This window comes from Onychostruthus taczanowskii, unplaced genomic scaffold (assembly GCF_017590055.1).
Source record: "Onychostruthus taczanowskii isolate IOZ18803 unplaced genomic scaffold, ASM1759005v1 scaffold56, whole genome shotgun sequence".
Classification (NCBI taxonomy): Eukaryota; Metazoa; Chordata; class Aves; order Passeriformes; family Passeridae; genus Onychostruthus; species Onychostruthus taczanowskii.
This window is the reverse complement of record NW_024503235.1, coordinates 1,879,144-1,898,952: the sequence shown is the minus strand read 5'-3', so window position 1 is coordinate 1,898,952 and position 19,809 is coordinate 1,879,144. Positions and strand designations below refer to the sequence as shown.

Here is a 19,809-nt window from a genome sequence, read left to right as displayed (position 1 = left end):
CGAGGTCCTGGGGGTTGAGAAATGAGAAGCTGATGTTGCAACCCCAGCGTGGCACAATCCTGGCTTCTCCCCCAGTTTGGGTTTCCCACACCAGCTTAAGGTGGGTCATTCCTGCTGGGAAGAGAGTGGCAGCTCCTGGGGGACTGGAAGGGAAGGAGGGAATGTTTTCCTGGATTTTGGTGTCACTCCACGGTGTTCCCACTTCCCCAGGAGCAGGAGGAACCCCACCCATGGAGAGGCTGCACTTGGTCACCCCCAACTCATCCTCGCGAGCCAAAATCTTTGGGTTTTCCTCGTTCCCAGGTGGAATTTCACCGGGATTTTTCCAGCAGAAAGCCGGGGACGCTTGTGCTGGCCCTGGGGAGCGCGTGGTGGCCGCGCTCGGCTGCTCAGCCCCCGTGCAGGCACAGCCGTGGGACGTTGCTGGCAGCCAGGCGGGAGCAGGAGCAGGGAAGCGCTGCCGGAGGAATGCGGGAATGCGGAGGGGGTGGGAAGCTGTGCCCACGCCAGGAGCACTCCAGGAGCACAACGTCCCTGCTCAGCTCCCTGCTCTGCCCACGCTCCGTGGCTGGGACGATCCCGCCGCGGCAGATTTGGAGTTTTCCCGTCAGAATCGAGTTGGTGAAGGCAGAGGGAAGAGCGGCAGCTTGGAGGAGCAGAGAGCTTTTCCTTTTGGGATGCTTTCCCTCACGGAGAGTCAAAAATCCGGCAGAGGCGCCGCCAGGTTGAGCCTCGTGGAATTCTGTTTGCCGTGATTCCGTTGGCCTCATGGAATTGCTCCGTGCTCGGGAGGGAACATCGAGTCCAAGCTGTTGTTTGTTCCTGCCTCAGAGCTCAGGGCACAGAGTTTATTCCCCAAACCACCCAAGGTTCAGGGCATCCCACATTCCCAGAGGTCTCCATCCAGGAATCGCTTCTCCTCTGAGGAGGATTTCATCCTTCACGGGGGGAAAGGATGAACTTTTCCCCACCCCAGCTCAGCAGGATCCAGCCAATTCCCTTCTGGGCGGTTTGGAGTTGGCAAAGTCACGGCAGCAGCTCCAAGTCCCCGTCGTGATGGCACCAAGGTTGTGGCAGTGCCATTGGCCACAGCACAGAGTCCTGCTGGCCACAGTTTTGGAGTTGTAGAACCCCAAGTGTGGGTTTGTAGACCCCAAAGTTGGAGTTTGTAGACCCCAAAGTTGGAGTTTGTAGACCCACAGATCTGGTTGGTAGACTCCCAAGTTTGGGGATTTGTAGACCCCAAGATTTGGGGTTGTGGAACTTTGGGGTTATGGAACCCCAGGTTTGGGTGGAACCCCTGATTTGGGTTGGTGGAACCCCGGGTTTGGGCTTGTGGACCCCAAGGTTTGGATTTGTGAACCCTCAGGTTTGGATTTATGATTGCCCAGATCTGGATTTGTGAACCCCCAAGTTTGGGGTTGTGGACCTCCAGATTTGGGTTGGTGGAACCCCAGATCTGAGGTTATGGAACACCAAGTTTGGGTTTTTGGGCCCCCAGGTTTGGGGTTATGCAACCCCAGAACTGGGGTTGTGGACCTCAAGGCTTGGATTTGTGAACCCTCAGGTTTGGGTTTGTGGACTCCTGGGACTGGATATATGATTCCCCAGATTTGGATTTGTGGACCCCAGATTTGGGGTTAAGGACTCCCAAGTTTGGTTTTATGGACGCCCAGGTTTGGGGTTGGGTTTGTGGAGGGAACAGCTCCATCCCAACAGTCTTTTCCTTCAGGTTTGGGTTTGTTCCGCTGTGGCTGAGCTGGTTCTTCATTCCCGGTGCCACCAGGAGAAGCCCAGGTGGCTTTGTTGTGCTCTGTGCATCGTGGAATTCCGTGTTTTGCCAAGAAATAATCCTATAAAAACCCCAACCGTGCCGTGGGGTGCTTTGTGGTGAAGACTGAAGGTCAGAGCCAGCCCCATGAAATTCCCCGTGAACCTCTTGTCCTCTTCCAGTCTCCTCATCTTTTGGTGTGTCGGGATTTTGTTCCTTCTCTCTTGGGAACTGACCCTTCAGGACAGTCATTGGATTTAGGAATATTTGATGAAGAAACCAAGAGTTTCTAGTGGTGTCTCCCCTGAGTAATTTCAGCAAATTTCAATAGGCACCTTCAAAAAAAGCTTCCGTAATTCCCGGGTTTGCTACAAGAACTGGATCCCTCGGAGGGAACCAAAATGCTGCTTGGAAAAACAAACAAAATGAACAAAAAAACCCCAAAAACGCTCATCCCACTAAGGAACTCCCGCTCCTTTGTCTGCCCCCCGAATTCCAGAGCTGCTCTTGAGATGTCCCCCTGGAGAGAACCAGGGTTGGATTCCGCTCCTGCTTGGAATTCAAGTATCCAGGAGGGCATCCCAGCTCTCCAGAAGGGTGTCCCAACCCCAAGGAGGATGTCCCAGGCCTCGAGGGGAGCGGGCTGGAGCTTGGGAAGGGAATCCCAGAGCTTGGGAAGGGAATCCCAGAGCCTGGGAAGGGAATCTCATACCTTGAGGAGGACAGCCTGGTCTGGAGGAGGAGGAGATCCCAGCTCCAAGGAGGGCATCTCCAGGAGGGGATGCAAGATCTTGGGAAGGTCATCCCAGCCCTCAGGGAGGGTATCCCAACTCCTGAGGACGGAATCCCAGCTTTAAGCACAGCATCCTACTCCAAGGAGGATATTCCATACCCCAAGAAGGGTATCCCAGCCCCTTAGGAGGGAATCCCAACCCCAAGGAGAGCATTCCAGACCTCGAGGAGAGCATCCCAACCCCGAGCAGGGCTTCCCAGACCCCAAGGAGGGACAGCCAGACCTCAAGGAGGACATCTCAGCTCCAAGGAGAGCATTCCAGACCTCGAGGAGAACATCTCAGCTCCAAGGAGGACATCTCAGCTCCAAGGAGGATATCTCAGCTCCAAGGAGAGCATTCCAGACCTCGAGGAGAACATCTCAGCTCCAAGGAGAGCGTTCCAGACCTCGAGGAGAACATCTCAGCTCCAAGGAGAACATCTCAGCTCCAAGGAGGACATCTCAGCTCCAAGGAGGATATCTCAGCTCCAAGGAGAGTGTTCCAGACCTCGAGAAGAACATCTCAGCTCCAAGGAGGACATCTCAGCTCCAAGGAGAGCGTTCCAGACCTCGAGGAGGATATCTCAGCTCCAAGGATATCTCAGCTCCAAGGAGTGCATTCCAGACCTCAAGGAGAGCATCCCAGCTCCAAGGAGAGCATCCCAGCCCTCCATCTGGGAAGGAGGGGGCTGGGAGGCAGCTGATCCTCCAGGATCCCGGTGTTCCCGCTCCGTTGGGTCGCCTTCTCCCGCCTCCCACGAGGCATTCCCAGAGTTTGTCCTTCGGGTGCGGTTCTGGCCGGACGCGCGCGCGGTCGGCGCTGAGACACGAGGAGAAGCCCAGCGGATGCTGAGGGGAGGCCAGCGCCCCTTTCCCTGTCCCCTCTTGCTTTGGCAATGGTCACAGGCTACATGCTCCCGGGAAAACCCAAAAAAAAAGAAAAATTGGGGGGAAAAAAATTTTAAAAAGGCAGGGAAAATGGCCACCAAAAGTGCTGGGAAAGCGACCAAACGGGATGAGACTGGCAGATGTTCCCGGTCCACCCGGAGTTCTCTTGGATATTGCAGTGAGTGTGTTGTTAGCACGTGGCAAAGCTACATAAGAGAAGATGCTACATTCCTTGGAAAACAAAAATAGTGCTGAGTTGGATTTGTTCTGAGTTCGGTGGGGTTTTCCCCTTGGAAAGCCACCTTTTCCACAGAGGCAGGGAAAGGGAGTGGCAGGAAAAAGGAACCTCGTCCTCAGCCGGACTGGGCTGCTCCCAGCAGGGTTGGGAGAGAACTGGGAGCTTCCAGGACGAGGTCTGGGAACAGTCTGGGGTCGTTGGCAGTCGCAGCCCTCGGAGGGAATTTTCTCTCCTTCCCCCCTGCCTCACACCTGGTCCTCACTCCCTCTCCCTTCCCAGGGAGGGTGTCCAGGGCAGATTTTTTGTGGGGGAAGGAGACTGAAAATTAAAAAAAAAAAAAGGAAAAACAAAAGAAAAAAAAAAAAAAAAAAAAGGATATTTACAGCTCTCCACAACCAGTTCTGCAAGGTCTCCTTGGATGTCTCCTTCCCAATCCCAGCCTCTATGGGCAGGAGGGGCTGGTGGAGCTCTCCAGGGAGGACTGGGAGAGGCGGCGGGTCAGGGGTCCGATGCTGGAGTCGGCCAGGGAGGAGGTTGGGAAGAGTTTGTACCAGCCCGAGACGGCGCTGGAGAGATCCAGCTCCTCCAGGATGATCTGGGCCATCCCCATGAAGCACTTGTGGTCCATGCGCCCGTAATCGCCCCAGACGATCACCTGTGGGCAGGGAAGGGGAGATGGAGCTGGGAGCTCTGGGGAAATCCTGCCCAGATGGAAAAAGCCGGCTGTGGTCGGGCTTGGGAAGGGCTCTGGGGATCCCTGGCCTTGCTCCCCTCACCATGTGAGGGTGGGGAGGTCCTGGCACACGGCAATCCAGATCCCAAAGAGTGCATCCTAATCTCAAGGAGAACATCCCAGCCCTGAGGAGAGCATGCCAAACTTGAGGAAACCATCCCAACCCCGAGGAGAGTATCCCAACCCCAAGCAGGGCATTCCAGACCTCCAGGAAAATGTCCTGGACCTCAAGGAGAACATCCCAACCTCAAGGAGATCATCCCAACCTCAAGGAGATCATTCCAGACCTCAAGGAGAACATCCCAACCTCAAGGAGACCATCCCAACCTCAATGAGAGCATCCCAACCCTAAGCAGGGCATCCCAGACCTTGAGGAGAACATCCCAACCCCAGTCAGGGCATTCCAGACCTCCAGAAAAATGTCTTGGACCTCAAGGAGTACACCCCAACCTCAAGGAGCAAGGAGATCATTCCAGACCTTAAGGAGAATATCCCAACCCCAAGGAGAGCATCCCAACCCTAACCCAGGCAGGGCATTCCAGACCCCAAGGAGGGCACCCAGACCTCAAGGAGAACATCCCAGCTCCAAGGAGGGCATCGCAGCCCACCCCTGGCAGTGTCCAAGGAAAGGCTGGATGGGGCTCAGAGCCACCTGGGGTAGGTGTCCCTGCCCACCTGCAGGACTTTGCCCTGGGGACTCTCCTCGAAGAGCAGGGGCTGCTGGTACGAGGGGTCACAGGTTTTCTTCACCACCTTGGTCTTCTTCTTGGCCAGGCAGACGCCGTTCTCCAGCAGGTAAACCTTCACATAGGTGGCTGCCATGGGAAAAGGGGACAACCAGGGACATGGAGCAGGATCCTGGGATGATCCCAGCACGGCGCCCACCCCCTTTCCTCCACAGCCACCTACCCGGGATGCACTTGGAGCCCATCTTTGGGATGAGTCCCCTGGCCTGGATCACGTCCACCTCCAGCTGCCCGTTGCGGTCAGCCATGCCGACGTGGACATCTCCTGCAAGGGGGGACGCGCCTTCAGGGCCGTGCCTGATGGTCACCTCCCCCTGGGGACAGCCACAGCCCCGTGTCCTCGTCACCAGTGGGAACTGGGCACCCTCATCCTCACACCAGCGTCCCACTGGATGCCTGATTTGTTGGGAATTAGGGGCTCTGCGGATGGGAAGGAGCTTGGATTGAGCAGCGAGGAGAGATCTGGGTGGGAGCTGCTCCTCCCCATCAGCTCCATCCCTGTCACTGGGATTTTATCCCTCGTGGTGGGAATAAGGCTGGGATTTACCCAGGCTGGGCCTTGGCCAGGTGATCCCAGGAAAAGGAGAGGCTGGGACAGGAGGGATCAGGGGCCAGGAACTCTGAGGGGTCCAACCACACCTCTCCCTTTCCCTTTCCCCTTTCCCTTTCCCCTTTCTCCTTTCCCTTTCCCCTTTCTGTTCCCCTCTCCCTTTCTCCTTTCCCCTTTCCACTTTCCATTCCCCTCTCCCTTTCCCCTTTCCCCTTTCCCTTTTCCCTTTCCCTTTTCCTTTTCCCTTTCCTGAACTTGCCTTCCCTCCTGCTGGGATTTATTCAGGACCAGCTCCCAGTACCATAGGGACAGGAGGGACAGGACAGGGGACACCAGGCAGCTCTTCCCATTCCCAGCATCTCCAGCCCCCCCTTTCCCTTTCCCCTTTCTCCTTTCCCTTTCCCCTTTCTGTTCCCCTCTCCCTTTCTCCTTTCCCCTTTCCACTTTCCATTCCCCTCTCCCTTTCCCCTTTCCCCTTTCCCCTTTCCACTTTCCATTCCCCTTTTCCCTTTCCCCTTTCCCCTTTGAACTTCCCTCCTGCTAGGATTTATTCAGCACCAGCTCCCAGTACCACAGGGACAGGAGGGACAGGACAGGGGACACCAGGCAGCTCTTCCCATTCCCAGCATCTCCAGCCCCAGCAGGATCAGGGGGCCACCTTGGGGTGTGTCCCCAGCTGCTGCTGGCTGGGAATTCAGACTCAGGGCGCAACTTTTGATCCCCATTTGGGATTTCAAAGGGAAAAGAGGGACAAAAGGCGAGGGTTTGGTTCCAGGATGATCGAAAAGGAAGCCCTGGGAAGGGGAAGTCCCGGGAAAAGGCAGAGCCCCGGGAAAAGGCAGAGCTGTTTCTCAGGGATGCCCTGCCCTGAGCCCTGCTCCCCTGCATAGGGCAGAGCATTCCCAAACATCCCGGGATGTGCTGGGACGGAGCCCTGGGAAGAAACACGCGGCCTCTCCCCCACCTCACTCCCTCGGGAGCCTCCCTGGGGGCTGCCCCTGCTCACCCATCGGGGGGGTCGCCAGGGTCTGCCGCCCCACGAGCTGCCCCGGCCCCAGCCCGTCGAGGAAATCGCTGAACTGGCTCTCTGCTCCCAGCCGCGTGGTGGGGAAGATGAACCTGCAAAGGATTTTCATGGAGCATCCCTCTGCCGGGAGGGGTCCCGGCGCCCTTCCCAAGCCCTGCCCCGTTCCTTACGTGCCGTCGGAGCTGTTGCTGTTGGTGCTGCCGTCCGTGGACTCCCGGCTGCCCTGCCGGGTCACCCTGGTCCTCATCTCCACGGCGATGCCGGTCTCGGTGCTCCTGCGGATGGTGCTGCGCAGCTTTTTGGGGCCCCCCTCTGGAATTGGAGACGGGATCAGCTCCAGCTCCTGCCCCCAGCCCTTCCCTGCCCTCCTGCCTTCCTGTTTTCCATCATTCCAGGGAGTTCTGCACCGGTCCCCGGGTGAATTCCCACGGGATCGTGCATGGACACACCCTGATGCGGCAGGAGAGGAGAGCCACGGGCTGGCTCTGTGTCCCCGTGTCCCTGTGTCCCCACTCCATCTGCCACAGCTCTCTCTGTCCCGATGTCACCGCGGCTTTGCATGGCTGAGAGTCCCCTCTGCAGCTGAGACCTGCCCCACTCAGCCCACAGGAGCTGGCACCGTCCATTGGCCTCCAAAGTCCCCGTGCCAGAGGGGACAGGAACCCACAGTGCCACAGCCCCAGCGCTCCTGATGTCCCCTTCTCCACCCTCCCTGTGCCTCTGTCCTCGTGCTAGAGGGGACAACCCACAATGTCACAGGTGTGGGCACAGCCCCAACACCGCCTGATGTCCCCTTGGCCTCCAAAACCCCCCTGTCCCTGTGCCAGAGGGGACAGCAATCCACGATGTCAGAGCCTCCTGATGTCCCCTTTCTCCATCCCCTTGTCCTCCAAAATCCCTGTCCCCATGCTGGAGGGGACAACCTGCAATGCCACAGCACCAAAGCTGCCTGATGTCCCCTTTCTCCACCCCCTTGGCTTCCAAAATCCCCGTCCCCCATGCCAGAGGGGACAACAACCCTCAGTGGCACAGCCCCAATGCTCCTGATGTCCCTTTTCTCCATCCCCTTGTCCTCCAAAATCCCTGTCCCCGTGCCAGAGGGGACAATCCGCAGTGCCACAGGTGTGGGCACAGCCCCAACACCACCTGATGTCCCCTTTCCTCCCCACCACGTGTCCCCAGCAGCGGCAGATGGCAGCAGGAGGAGGAGGAGGGTGGCACGAGCGGCCACCCCTGGCACTGTCCCCGGGCCCTGCTGTGTGACCATGTGTGAGTGGTGGCACTGCCAGCTTTGTCCTGCTCCTTCAGGGCTGTCCCCATGCAAGGGTTTGCCCGGTCCTGGCAGCTCCCTGGAACAGCCTTAAAATGTAGGAAAATATTAACTGGGGAGTGACTGAAGCTGTTAGGATTATATAATGTATATCATTATAATTATATTATAATATTATAATATATGCCTTATATATTACATAATTATATCTATAATGCATTATACATATATTATCTATATATTATATATATTATATTATATAATATGCCTTCTTATAAGGCATTTAGGTGCCATTTTTGGGTGTCTTTTTTTTGGGGTGTCATTTTTAGGTGTAGTTTTTTTTAGATGTCATTTCTGGGGGTGCCATTTTTGGGTGTAGTTTTTTTGGATGTCATTTTTGAGTGTAGTTTTTTTTGGGTGTCATTTTTAGGCGCCGTTTTTCAGGTGCCTTTTTTGGGTGTAGTTTTTTGGATGTCATTTTTAGGTGCCATTTTTGGATGTCATTTTTAGATGCCATTTTTAGGGTATCATTTCTGGATGCCATTTTTTGGGTGTCATTTTTAGGCGCCATTTCTCATTCTCGGTGTCATTTTTAGGCGCCATTTTTAGACGCCTCCATCACACGCGGGCAACCAAAACACGACTGGTGGCCACCTCCAACCCCAAGAGGGGGATCAGGGCGGCCTCTCACCGGTCTGGTTGAGCTGCAGGGTCATTTTTTGTTGGGTGACATTTTTGGGTGTGGTTTTTTTGGGTGTCATTTTTAGGCGCCATTTCTCATTCTCGGTGTCATTTTTAGGCGCCATTTTTAGACGCCTCCATCACACGCGGGCAACCAAAACACGACTGGTGGCCACCTCAAACCCCAAGAGGGGGATCAGGGCGGCTTCTCACCGGTCTGGTTGAGCCGCAGAGTAATTTTTTGGGTATAGTTTTTTTGGGGTGTCATTTTTTAGGTGCAGTTTTTTTGGGCGTCATTTTTAGGCGCCATTTCTCACGCGCCATATTTAGATGCCTCCATCACCCATGGGCAACCAAAACACGACTGGTGGCCACCTCCAACCCCAAGAGGGGGATCAGGGCGGCTTCTCACCGGTCTGGTTGAGCCGCAGAGTAATTTTTTGGGTATAGTTTTTTTGGGGTGTCATTTTTTAGGTGCAGTTTTTTTGGGTGTCATTTTTAGGCGCCATTTCTCAGGCGCCATATTTAGATGCCTCCATCACACGCGGGCAACCAAAACACGACTGGTGGCCACCTCCAACCCCAAGAGGGGGATCAGGGCGGCCTCTCACCGGTCTGGTTGAGCTGCAGGGTGCTCTTGCTCCACTGGGACAGCCCCACGATCGCCACCATCTTGGCGCCCAGGCTGGAGCGTCGCTTCTTGCTGGCGGTGACGGTGACGGAGACGGAGTCGGCGCTGCCGCGCGCGCTCTTCTCCAGGCTGTACATCTCGCCGCTGATGCTGGAGCTGCGCACCACATTCCTGGCAGACGAGGAGCTGGCATCCCCGTTGAACATGGTCAGCACGCCCGCCGGCACCGGCACCGGCTCTGCTGCCCGGGATCAGCTGCGGGGACAAGTTGGGGACACTGAGGGGTGGTGGCAGCGGTTGTGGCGTCGCTGGCAGGGGTGGGTGGTGCCATCGAGGTGTTGACAAATCCAGGAAATTCAGGTGGCATCACCCACTGAGGGCTGGATGTCAGGGAAAGGTTTTTCCCACTGGGAACTCCCCAGGCTCCCTCAGGAGCATTCCCGAGGCTGCCAGAGCTCCAGGAGTGTTGGGACACTGGGATCCCAGGGATGCACAGGGGTGTCTGTGCAGGGCCAGGGGTTGGACTGGGTGATCCCTGTGGGGTTCCAGTATATTCCAAGATTTTTTCCCACTTGCGGGAGCAGCAGGAAGGGGTCAGGACCCCTGGGTTGAACATCCAGCCCTGCCTCAGCTCCCTGCAGGATCTGGACACTCCCAACATCCAGGAGACACCTGGAAGGGCAGAAGGCTCTGAGTGCCACCAACCTGCCCAGCCAGGCATGAGGGGTCCCTTGGGTACAGCCCCATCCACCCCTGAGGACATCCAAAATCGCATCCAGCCAAGTTTTCCCTGCACATCCCCTTCTCCAAACCGTGTCCAGGTCAGCCTGCTCCAGTGATGAGATGGGAATCCCTGGATGGGAGCAGCAGGGGTGGATGCCAGAGCTCCCACACGGCCCTGCCTCCTTCCCTTGGCCATGAATATTTAAACTCCAGCGGGATGGAGCATCCATCTTCCAGGGAAAGGTGAATTATTAACTGCAGGCCAAGCGAAGCCACTTTGTGATAATGGATGGAAGCAGCGCCTGGAAAAATGTTTCCCTTTCAGGAGAGAGGGATGGAGAGTGGGGCAGGGTGGGGGCTCTGCTGCTCCACAGCGGGCACTGCTGGGAGGAGACCTGATGGGAATCATGGATGAGACCTGGCAGGAGCTGTGGGATCAGCTCCAGCACCGCTGAACTCGTGGATTTATCAATTGCAGGGGTGAGTGGGTGATTAGTCATTAATATCATTAATTAGTTCTCTCCTGGCTGGGGTTTTCCCTCCTGGCTCTGCCCATGCGTTGACCCACGGCCTTCCCCCAACTCCTGGTGCCTGGGGGGGTCAGCACTGACCCCCAGCTCTGGAGGGGTGGATCCCTTGGATAAAGCTGTTGGTGTGGGATGTATCCCAGCTCCAGAGGGGTGGATCCTCTGGGGTAAAGCCATCGGTGTGGGATGAGCCTCACTCCAGAGGGATGGAGCCATTGGCTCCAATTCCAGCTCTGGATCTGTCCCATCACAGCCCCGTGCTGATGTGCAGCAACTCCTCCAGGAGGGGTCAGGGCTGATCCCTGCCTTGGGGACCTTTGGGATGACACTTCCCAATGCCACCCGCCACTCTCAGGCTCCAAACCTGCTGCAATCCCTGAGTTTTCCCTTAGGATGCACCTGACACGGGGAATGGATCCCAAACACTTCCCCAGCCGCAGTGTCCCGCTGCACCCCATGCCTCAGTTTCCCCACCACCAACCCTGGCTTAGGCTGTGCCTGAACAAACACAAATCCCTCTGCACGAGGGCTCAGCCAGGCCCAGCCCAGGCCCCTCCACATTCCAGGTGAGAAATCCCTGTGACAACCCAACCCTGCAGGAGAACACAAAGGGCTCCTGTTGCTGTTCCCCACTCGCCGCTGCAGCCGCCCGGAGAGCACCAGGCTCTGGTGGGAGCAAATTAGATCAGGAGAGCAGAGCGCTAATGGGATCATTTCCAATGCAACACACACAGGGATAATCCACTGCAAAGGAAGCCGAGCGGCTCCTCAGCCCGAAGGGAGGATTTGCTTTCCCCTGCCCGTGATTTTACCCCGTATCTCTCTGCACAATCTGTTTCTGCCCAGAGCAGGTGCTGGGTGGGGGGTTCAGGGGTGCCAGGTGCTGAGATGAGCTGGGCTGGAGACTGGGTTTGAGTGTTGGAGACTGACTGTGGCTGCCACAGCCTTGGCACGGCCACAGTATCCTTGGCATGGCCACAGCATCCTCAGCACCACCACAGCATCCTCAGCATGGCCACAGCACTCCTGATGCCACCACAGCACCTTGATGCCACCACAGCATCCTTGATGCCACCACAGCATCCTCAGCACCATTACACTGCCCTCAGTACGGCCACAGGATCCTTGATGCCACCACAGCATCCTCAGTATGGGCACAGCATCCTCAGTATCACCACAGCATCCTCAGCACTACCACAGTGCCCTCAGCATGGCCACAGCATCACTGATGCCACCACAGCATCCTCAGCATGGCCACAGCATCTCTGGCATGGTCACAGCACTCCTGATGCCACCACAGCACCCTTGGCACAGCCATGGCATCCTTGATACAATCACAACATCCTTGGTGCCACCACAGCACCCTCAGCATGGCCACGGCACCCTCAGCATCACCACAGCATCTCTGGCATGGCCACAGCACCCTTGATGCCAACACAGCATCCTCAGCATGGCCACAGCATCTCTGGCATGGCCACGGCACCCCTGATGCCACCACAGCATCATTGATGCCACCACAGCATCCTCAGTATGGCCACAGCATCTCTGGCATGGCCACGGCACCCCTGATGCCACCACAGCCCCCTCGATGCCACCACAGCACCTCTGATGCCACCACAGCCCCCTCGATGCCACCACAGCCCCCTCAGCCCGCCGCTGCCCCTGCCCCGGCTCCCCCTTCCCGGCAGCGCGGGGGGAGTCAGAGAACCGCACCAGCTTTCCCCTCAAACACCCATTTCCCCTTCAGACACCCATTTCCCCTTCAGACACCCATTTCCCCTTCAGACCCCCATTTCCCCTTCAGACACACATTTCCCCTTCCCCTCCACGTATTCATCCCCCGGATCCCAAAGCAGGGATGCTCGGAGCAATCCACCGTGACGCCGCATCCGAGCCGGCTCCTGCCCTGCCGTGGGAACGCGTTCCGAGCTCCCGGGGCAGCGCCGCAGCCCCCGCAGCGCTCACCGCCACCACGCTCCGTCCTTGCGGGAAACGACGACCACCGGCAGCCCCGGGAAGTTCCCCGGCGAAGCAAACCCGGATCCCGAGGGATGCACGGAGCCCGCGGGCACCGCTGGGAGCCGTGTCATGGCTGGAGCATCCCCGCTGGATGAGCACAAGCGGCAGGAAAATCGGGATCCCTGTTGCGTGTGGATGGCGGGGGCCGAGCTCTGCCCCTCCCCGCTCGTGGCACCCCAAAAAATATTTAAAAATAAAAAAGGAGATGGAGGCGTCTTACCGGCCCTGCGCCGGGGAGGAGGAGGAGGAGGAGGAGGCTCGGCTCAGCTTCGCAGCCCCATCCCGGCCGGATCCGGAGGGTGCCAGGGCGGGTGAATCTTTCCAGGGTTCTGGAGAGCCGGGGCTGTGCTGGCGCTGCTTCAGCATCTCCCTCAGCATCTCCATGGTTACACGGCTGACCCAGTTCTCCTCCCAGCCCCGAGCAGGGCCACAGTGGTCCAGCGGGGTGGGATGTGCTGGGAGCATCCCTGGGTGGGATTCAGGGAGCTGGTGACCCCCCTGGATCCCTGCAGATGCCGTGGGGATGGCAGAGGTGGGAAAAGTGGGGCTCGAGGCAGGACAGGGGGTCACAGGTGACCCCAGGAGGCGATGGAGCCCTGTGACTGGGCAGTGCCAGGGGGGCTGCAGGTGTGGGAAGGGACAACCCGGGGTTGGGAGGCAGCACTGGCCCCAAATATGCCACAGAAACAGGAATGAGGGGCAAAATATTGATGGGAAAAATGGGTGCCTTGGGAAAAGCTCTGGAGAAGGAGGGAGCAGCCCCACAAGTGCCCCCACACAGGTGGGAAAGGAGGAGGAGGAGGAGGAGGAGGAGGAAGGTGCTAAATGAGCATGGTGGGGGTGGCTGGGAATGCTGCCTTGCCAGGGAAGGAGGCAGAGGGATTTTGGGAGCTGTTTGCTCCCTCAAAACCATCAAGGTGGGTGTTCCCAGGGAAAAACAGGGCTGGAAAGCCTCGGCAGTGGGGCAGGAGGTTCTTCCTGCCCCCTGTGAGGCTGGGGCTGCCTCGAGTCTGGAGGGACAGCACTGAAAACTGTGGATGTCTGGAGCAGGTAGCTCCTAAAATCAGCTTTTTTGGGGAATAAAAAGGTTATCAGAGCTGCCACACCGAGGCCCTGCCTGGGCAACAGCACACCAGGACAAGCTGCAGCATCCCAGCTCCCACACACCTGCTCCTCCAGGAATTTGGGAATAAGGCAAGGCTCATTTCCCCTAAAAGTATTTCATTCTAATTAATTGCTTCAGCTTTGATAGGCAGCTGCTTGTATAATTTTAATTGCCCAACAAGGGCTATAATTGGGTGCACGTGAGCTGGGAATTTGGGAGGAACTCCAGGTCCTGGAATTCAGCTTCTCCTGGCTCAGGCAGGTTAGGAAAGTTCTGTCCTGGCTGGGATTTGCTGCAGGTGCAGCATTATTGCTGCTGCATCAGCTTAAAATTAAAGGATGGGTCCAAATGTGCTCCATTCCTTGGAAAAGTTGGGAAGTTTGATGGGGCTGTGCTCAGGGATCCCACAGGAACTGCCTCTGGAAAGGGCCTGGCTGCTGGATGAGAGAGGTTTAGCAAGGGAGGACGAAGAGGAGGAAGGTCCTGGAGCAAATCCCACAGGATGGCTCTGCTCAGGATGGTTTTCCAAAGGGCAGGCGCTGGGATGGCAGCCTGGACAGGTTTTCCATGGGGATGGGAAGGGCTGGTGGCTGTGCTGTGGGTCTGATGGCATGGTGGTGACAGTGACCAGGGATGTCCCCAAGGGCTCAGCTCTTCCAGAGACCTGGCTATGGCTCATGAGGGATGCCATTCCTCCAGCCTGGGAGCAGCTGGGGCTGCTCCAGGGGCTCTCCAGGCTTCCATCTGCTCCTGCACGTGAGACCCAGACTGGGAGCAGCAGTGGGATCCATACTGGGAGCACCAGTGGGATCCAGGCTGGGAGCACCACTGGGATCCAGACTGGGAGCACCAGTGGGATCCAGACTGGGAGCACCAGTGGGATCCAGACTGGGAGCACCAGTGGGATCCAGACTGGGAGCACCACTGGGATCCAGGCTGGGAGCACCACTGGGATCCACACTGGGAGCCACAGCCCAGCATGGGGTCTCCAGGCAGCAGTGACACAGGAGAAATGTCCCATGGGAATCTTCCTGAGTCCTGCTGTATCCAAACACACCTTGCTCATGGCAATTCCCTTTCCATTCCTAAAGGATGTGTCCACCTCTGGATGTCACAGCTCCAGGAGGACCCAGTGGGATCCTCCATGGGGAACCAATGGGACACAGAATCCTCCTGCTCCCACTTTGTGCCCATCTTCCACTGGGAAGGTGGGACGGGTGTGGAATTCCAGGCCATCCGTGCCCGGATGGGGAAGGGGCTGCAGGAGAGCAGAGGCTGCGCCCTGACCACGCTGTCCCTGTCCCCCGTGTCCCTGCGTGACGTCTGCGCCCGGTTAAATCAGATCTGTGCTGAATCCCAGCGTTTCCTTGGCAACATCAAGGAATCCGAGGAGCAAAAGGCACCCGGCAGGGCCAGGCTGGGGGACAGCCAGTGCCCGCCGAGCCCAACTGGCCACCAGAGCCACGGGGACACCGCGGCAAGCGCCAACCATCCCTGATGGTCCCACTCATCCCAGAGATAATCCAGGACAGAGCGTGGATAATCTGTGGTGGTTGTGGCCACCACGGGCAGCTGGGGACGGAGCAGGACCTCGCTGGGGACACGCAGGAGCTGGCACTGTGGGCAGTGGGACGCTGCAGCCGTGTGGCCCCAAAAACCCCCAAAAACTGGGGCATGCAAGAAACCTGGGATGTGTTTGGAACGGGATGGCCCCACTCAGATCCCAACCCTTGTCCTGGTGGCACCGAGGGCTGGCAGGGCCGTGCCAGGGCTGGGGCTGATCTCCCTGGCACAGAGGGAACGTGCAGAGGAGCTTTTCCCGTTCCGGCTGCCGCTGCCTTTCCGGCTCCGAGCTCTGCAATGCAGCTCGCACGGCTCGGCTGCTGTGTGTGAATCCCATCAATATTTCATGGAGCTGCTTCCTCCAGGGGAAGGGCTGCTCTCAGCTCTGGCTTTCTGCTGCTCCTACCAGCAGGGAACATCTGATTTCCTTCCAGCAGCACCCAGCAGATCGCCCTGGTCCTCCCCATTCCACGTTGGCAAATATCCCTGTGTCTTCCAGGAGCTCTGGAGCCTGAAATCCCTCAGGTTCCACCCTTGGCTGCTGGCACCTGCCCAGTGCCCCTGGGGTCTCCAGGGATGAGCCACCAACTCCGGGATGGGTCACTGAACCCAGCCACATCCCCAAATCCACATCCAGCAGCGGGATGTGCCAACAGCCTGGCTGGATCTGACATTCCCTGCCCAGCCACATCCATCCCGCAGATCTCAGCTGGCTCCAGTGCCCAGCAGGAGCCGGGGGTGAGCAGCTTTGTTTGCAGAAAAAGTTGCTTTTTTAACTGCTAAGGCTGCACAATTATTCCTGAGCTTCTTCAGGGATCAGCAGAAAACTTGGGAAGAGTTCTGGGAGCCGGAGCGATGCCAGGAGGGGGCAGAGCCTGCGGCAAACGCCCCTCGCTGTGGCACGGGGAGCTGGGGTGGCTCTCCAGGGGTGTCAGCAGCTCCTGCATCCCTGGAAGAGCAGGAGGATGGGATGAGGGACACAGGATGATCCCAGCAAGGTGCTGCTCCCCAGAGCACTTGTGAGAAGATGAGGCCAAAAGCTCTGCTGTTGGTTCACCACCCAACAACTAAAATCTGCACAATTCCACATTTCCAGGGTGAAACGACAGGATGATCCCAGGAAGGTGCTGCTCCCCAGAGCACTTGTGAGAAGATGAGGCCAAAAGCTCTGGTGTTGCTTCACCACCCAACTAAAATCTGCACAATTCCCAATTTCCAGGGTGAAACATCCATCTCCAGGAGTCTTTTTGTCTGTGGAAAGGATGAGGAGGCTGGAGAGGCTCCCAGCAGAGCATCCCAGGGTGAGGAAGGAGCTCCTGATCCCAGCAGGCAGCGGGAGGAGCGGGGCTGTCAATCCCTTCCCGATAATTCCTAACCGAGGCTCTTTCCCTGCTTGTGGAGATGTGGTGACAAAACATTTGAAGTGCCTTGACAGGGACGCCAAGAACTGCTGTCACACAGCTCCAGTTTTAATCAGCAGGAAAATTAGGGATTTTCATCACCTTAAACTGCATTTTGTATCCATGTGAGGCTTCCCAAAGGGCTGTGCTGCAGCGGGAGCCCACGGAGAGCTGAGCTCCAGGGATGGCAGCAGCTCAGGGTGGATGGAAGGGGGAATTCACCCCCGGATTTGGGGCCAAGCTGCCACAATGTCACCCTCTGTCCCTGTCCCACAAAGGCTGGAATGGGGACAAAGCGAGAGGCTGGGAGTGTGGGAGGTGGCAGGAGTTTGGCCTCACAAAGGGATGTCGGAGATGGAACAGAGGGAGAGAGGTGTGAGCACAGCGGGAGCGGCCTTGGGGAGGTGGCGGTGCGGGAAGAAACGGGCACACGGAGAACTGGGGCTGGAGAGGAGAGCTGGGAGGGGAGCAGCTGGGGGAGGAACACAGGGAGGGTTTGGGAATGGCTGGGGGAGGAAAACCGGGGTGGTTTGGGAATGGCCAGGGGAGGAACACAGGGAGGGTTTGGGAATGGCTGGGGGAGGAAAACCTGGAGGGTTTGGGAATGGCTGGGGGATGAACACCAGGATGGTTTGGGAATGGCTGGGGGATGAACACAGGGAGGGTTTGGGAATAGGCAGGGGAGGAACACAGGGATGGTTTGGGAATGGCTGGGGGATGAACACCAGGAGGGTTTGGGAATGGCTGGGGGATGAACACCAGGAGGGTTTGGGAATGGCTGGGGGATGAACACCAGGAGGGTTTGGGAATGGCTGGGGGATGAACACCAGGAGGGTTTGGGAATGGCTGGGGGATGAACACCAGGAGGGTTTGGGAATGGCTGGGGGATGAACACCAGGAGGGTTTGGGAATGGCTGGGGGATGAACACCAGGAGGGTTTGGGAATGGCTGGGGGATGAACACCAGGAGGGTTTGGGAATGGCTGGGGGATGAACACCAGGAGGGTTTGGGAATGGCTGGGGGATGAACCCCAGGATGGTTTGGGAACGGCTGGGGGATGAACACCGGGAGGGTTTGGGAATGGCCAGGGGCTGAACACCGGGATGGTTTGGGAATGGCTGGGAGAAGAAAATAGGGATCGTTTGGGAATGGCCAGGGTGATCAGGCAGGCATGGTTTGGGAATGGTCAGGGGATGGAAACAGGGATGGTTTGGGAGCAGCCAGGGGACAAAAGCAGGGATGGTTTGGGAATGGTCAGAGAATGAAAATAGGGATGATTTGGGAGCAGCCAAGGGATGAAAACGGGGATGGTTTGGGAATGGCTGGGGAAAGAAAACAGTTTGGGAATGGCGAGGGGGATCAGGCAGGAATGGTTTGGGAATGGCCAGGGGATAAAAGCAGGAACAGTTTGGGAGCAGCCAGGGGAAGAAACCGGGGATGGTTTGGGAGAAGTGAGGGTTTGGGAATGGCTGGGGGATGAAAACAGGGATCGTTTAGGAATGGCCAGGGTGATCAGACAGGGATGGTTTGGGAATGGCCAGAGAATGAAAATAGGGATGACTTGGGAGCAGCCAGGGGATGAAAACGGGGATGGTTTGGGAGAAGCCGGGACATCAGGCAAGGATGGTCTGGGAACAGCGGGGGGGATCAGGCAGGGCTGGTTTGGGAATGGCCAGGGGATCAGGCAGGGGTGGTTTGGGAATGGCCAGGGGATCAGGCAGGGATGGTTTGGGAATGGCCAGGGGATCAGGCAGGGCTGGTTTGGGCAGGTGCTCCCTCGTCCTGTGGTGGAAGAACAGCCCCAGGCTCCCGTGCCTGGCAGCAAAGCCCATCCCGTGCTCCCGGAGGATCCGCAGCCTCCCACTCCCGGCTCACAATGGAAACAAACGGCGCAGCCCCGAGATGTTCCCTGGGCACCCAGAGATGGGGGTCAGCCTTGGAAGCCCCTTTCCCGTGGGTCCCAGACCCCCGGGAATGGGCACTGCCCCCCACAGAGCCCCTCAGACCCCCGGGAATGGGCACTGCCCACCACAGAGCCTGCCAGACCCCCGGGAATGGGCACTGCCCACCACAGAGCCCCTCAGACCCCCGGGAATGGGCACTGCCCACCACAGAGCCTGCCAGACCCCCAGGAACGGGCACTGCCCACCACAGAGCCCCTCACAGTCACCCCCTCCCGTGGGAGCCACCCTCAGTGCCAGCTCCCACGCAGTGGCCCTGGGGACCTGGGGACAGAGGGGACCCTGTGGCCAGCCAGGCCTGAGCCCATTGGGGTGCCAGGGTGATGCCCACGGGCTGTCCCCACTTGTTGTCCCCCTGGTTGTGGCACAAGGGAGCAGCACAGGAGCTCTGCCCATCCCGGGGCATGGTCTCACCCTTCCTCACCCCTTCCCGAACCATTTTCCCTCCAGAACCGACCCCAGGACCTGCCCCAAACCCCACGGAGGGCGGAGGAGGCTCTGGATGGAGGAAGAGGCAAATCCACGCACAAATCCCAGGCTGGAGCCGCCGGGAAGCCCGGGACGAGCTGAGCCCGGTGCGATGCCCCGGGGCTGACCCTCCCCAGGACAATCCCCGCTTCTCCCGGTCCCTATCCCGGTTTTCCCGGCGCTGGGACCGGCGTGCACGGGACGGGGTTGACGTCAACGGGCTTTCAGCGGGATGATGGATGGCACGGGAAGGCGCTCCCGGTGCCGAGCCGCCGGCCGGGAAGCGCTGCCCGCCCCGCACCGGGAAAGGCTCCGGGGAACCGGCCCGGGGAGCCCTCGGGAACGGGGAGAGCGCGGCCGCAGCTCCCCGGTTTTCGGCGCAGCGATGGTTTTGGGGGGTACGCATCCCGCCTCAGAGCCTGGGCGATGATTTAGGGGTGCCGGCAGCCGTGGGGCACGGGGGGATCCCCGGCGCTGTCCCCACGGGGGTCGAGACCCCTCCTCTCCCTCCATCCCTCCTCCCGGAGCTCCCGGAGCGCGCATCCCGCTGCTCCCCGGCAGCGCAGCCGCGCCGGGCATCCCCAAATTCACCTTCCCCGCTCCCCCGCCGCCGGCCGGGGATGCTCCGGGACAGGTGCGGCCCGGTGGCCGCGGGGCCCGGGCTTGTCGCCGCTGTCCCGGAGCGCCGCACCCCGCGGGCACTCACCGCTGCCGCCGCCGCCGCCGCCGCCCGTGC

The 19,809-nt window shown here is 58.6% G+C and overlaps 1 protein-coding gene across 1 annotated transcript; it reads right to left on the bottom strand.

Moving 5' to 3' along the window:
* Positions 1-4,111: 4,111 nt before the first annotated feature.
* RIMS3 (regulating synaptic membrane exocytosis 3) lies at positions 4,112-19,809 on the bottom strand. The gene is made up of 7 exons (XM_041417635.1): positions 19,780-19,809; positions 9,288-9,562; positions 6,896-7,037; positions 6,705-6,817; positions 5,312-5,413; positions 5,078-5,217; positions 4,112-4,324 (listed from the first exon to the last, which is right to left on the bottom strand). The coding sequence occupies exons 2-7, from the start codon at positions 9,511-9,513 to the stop codon at positions 4,112-4,114; spliced, it is 936 nt and encodes a 311-aa protein (XP_041273569.1). The 5' UTR covers positions 9,514-9,562; positions 19,780-19,809.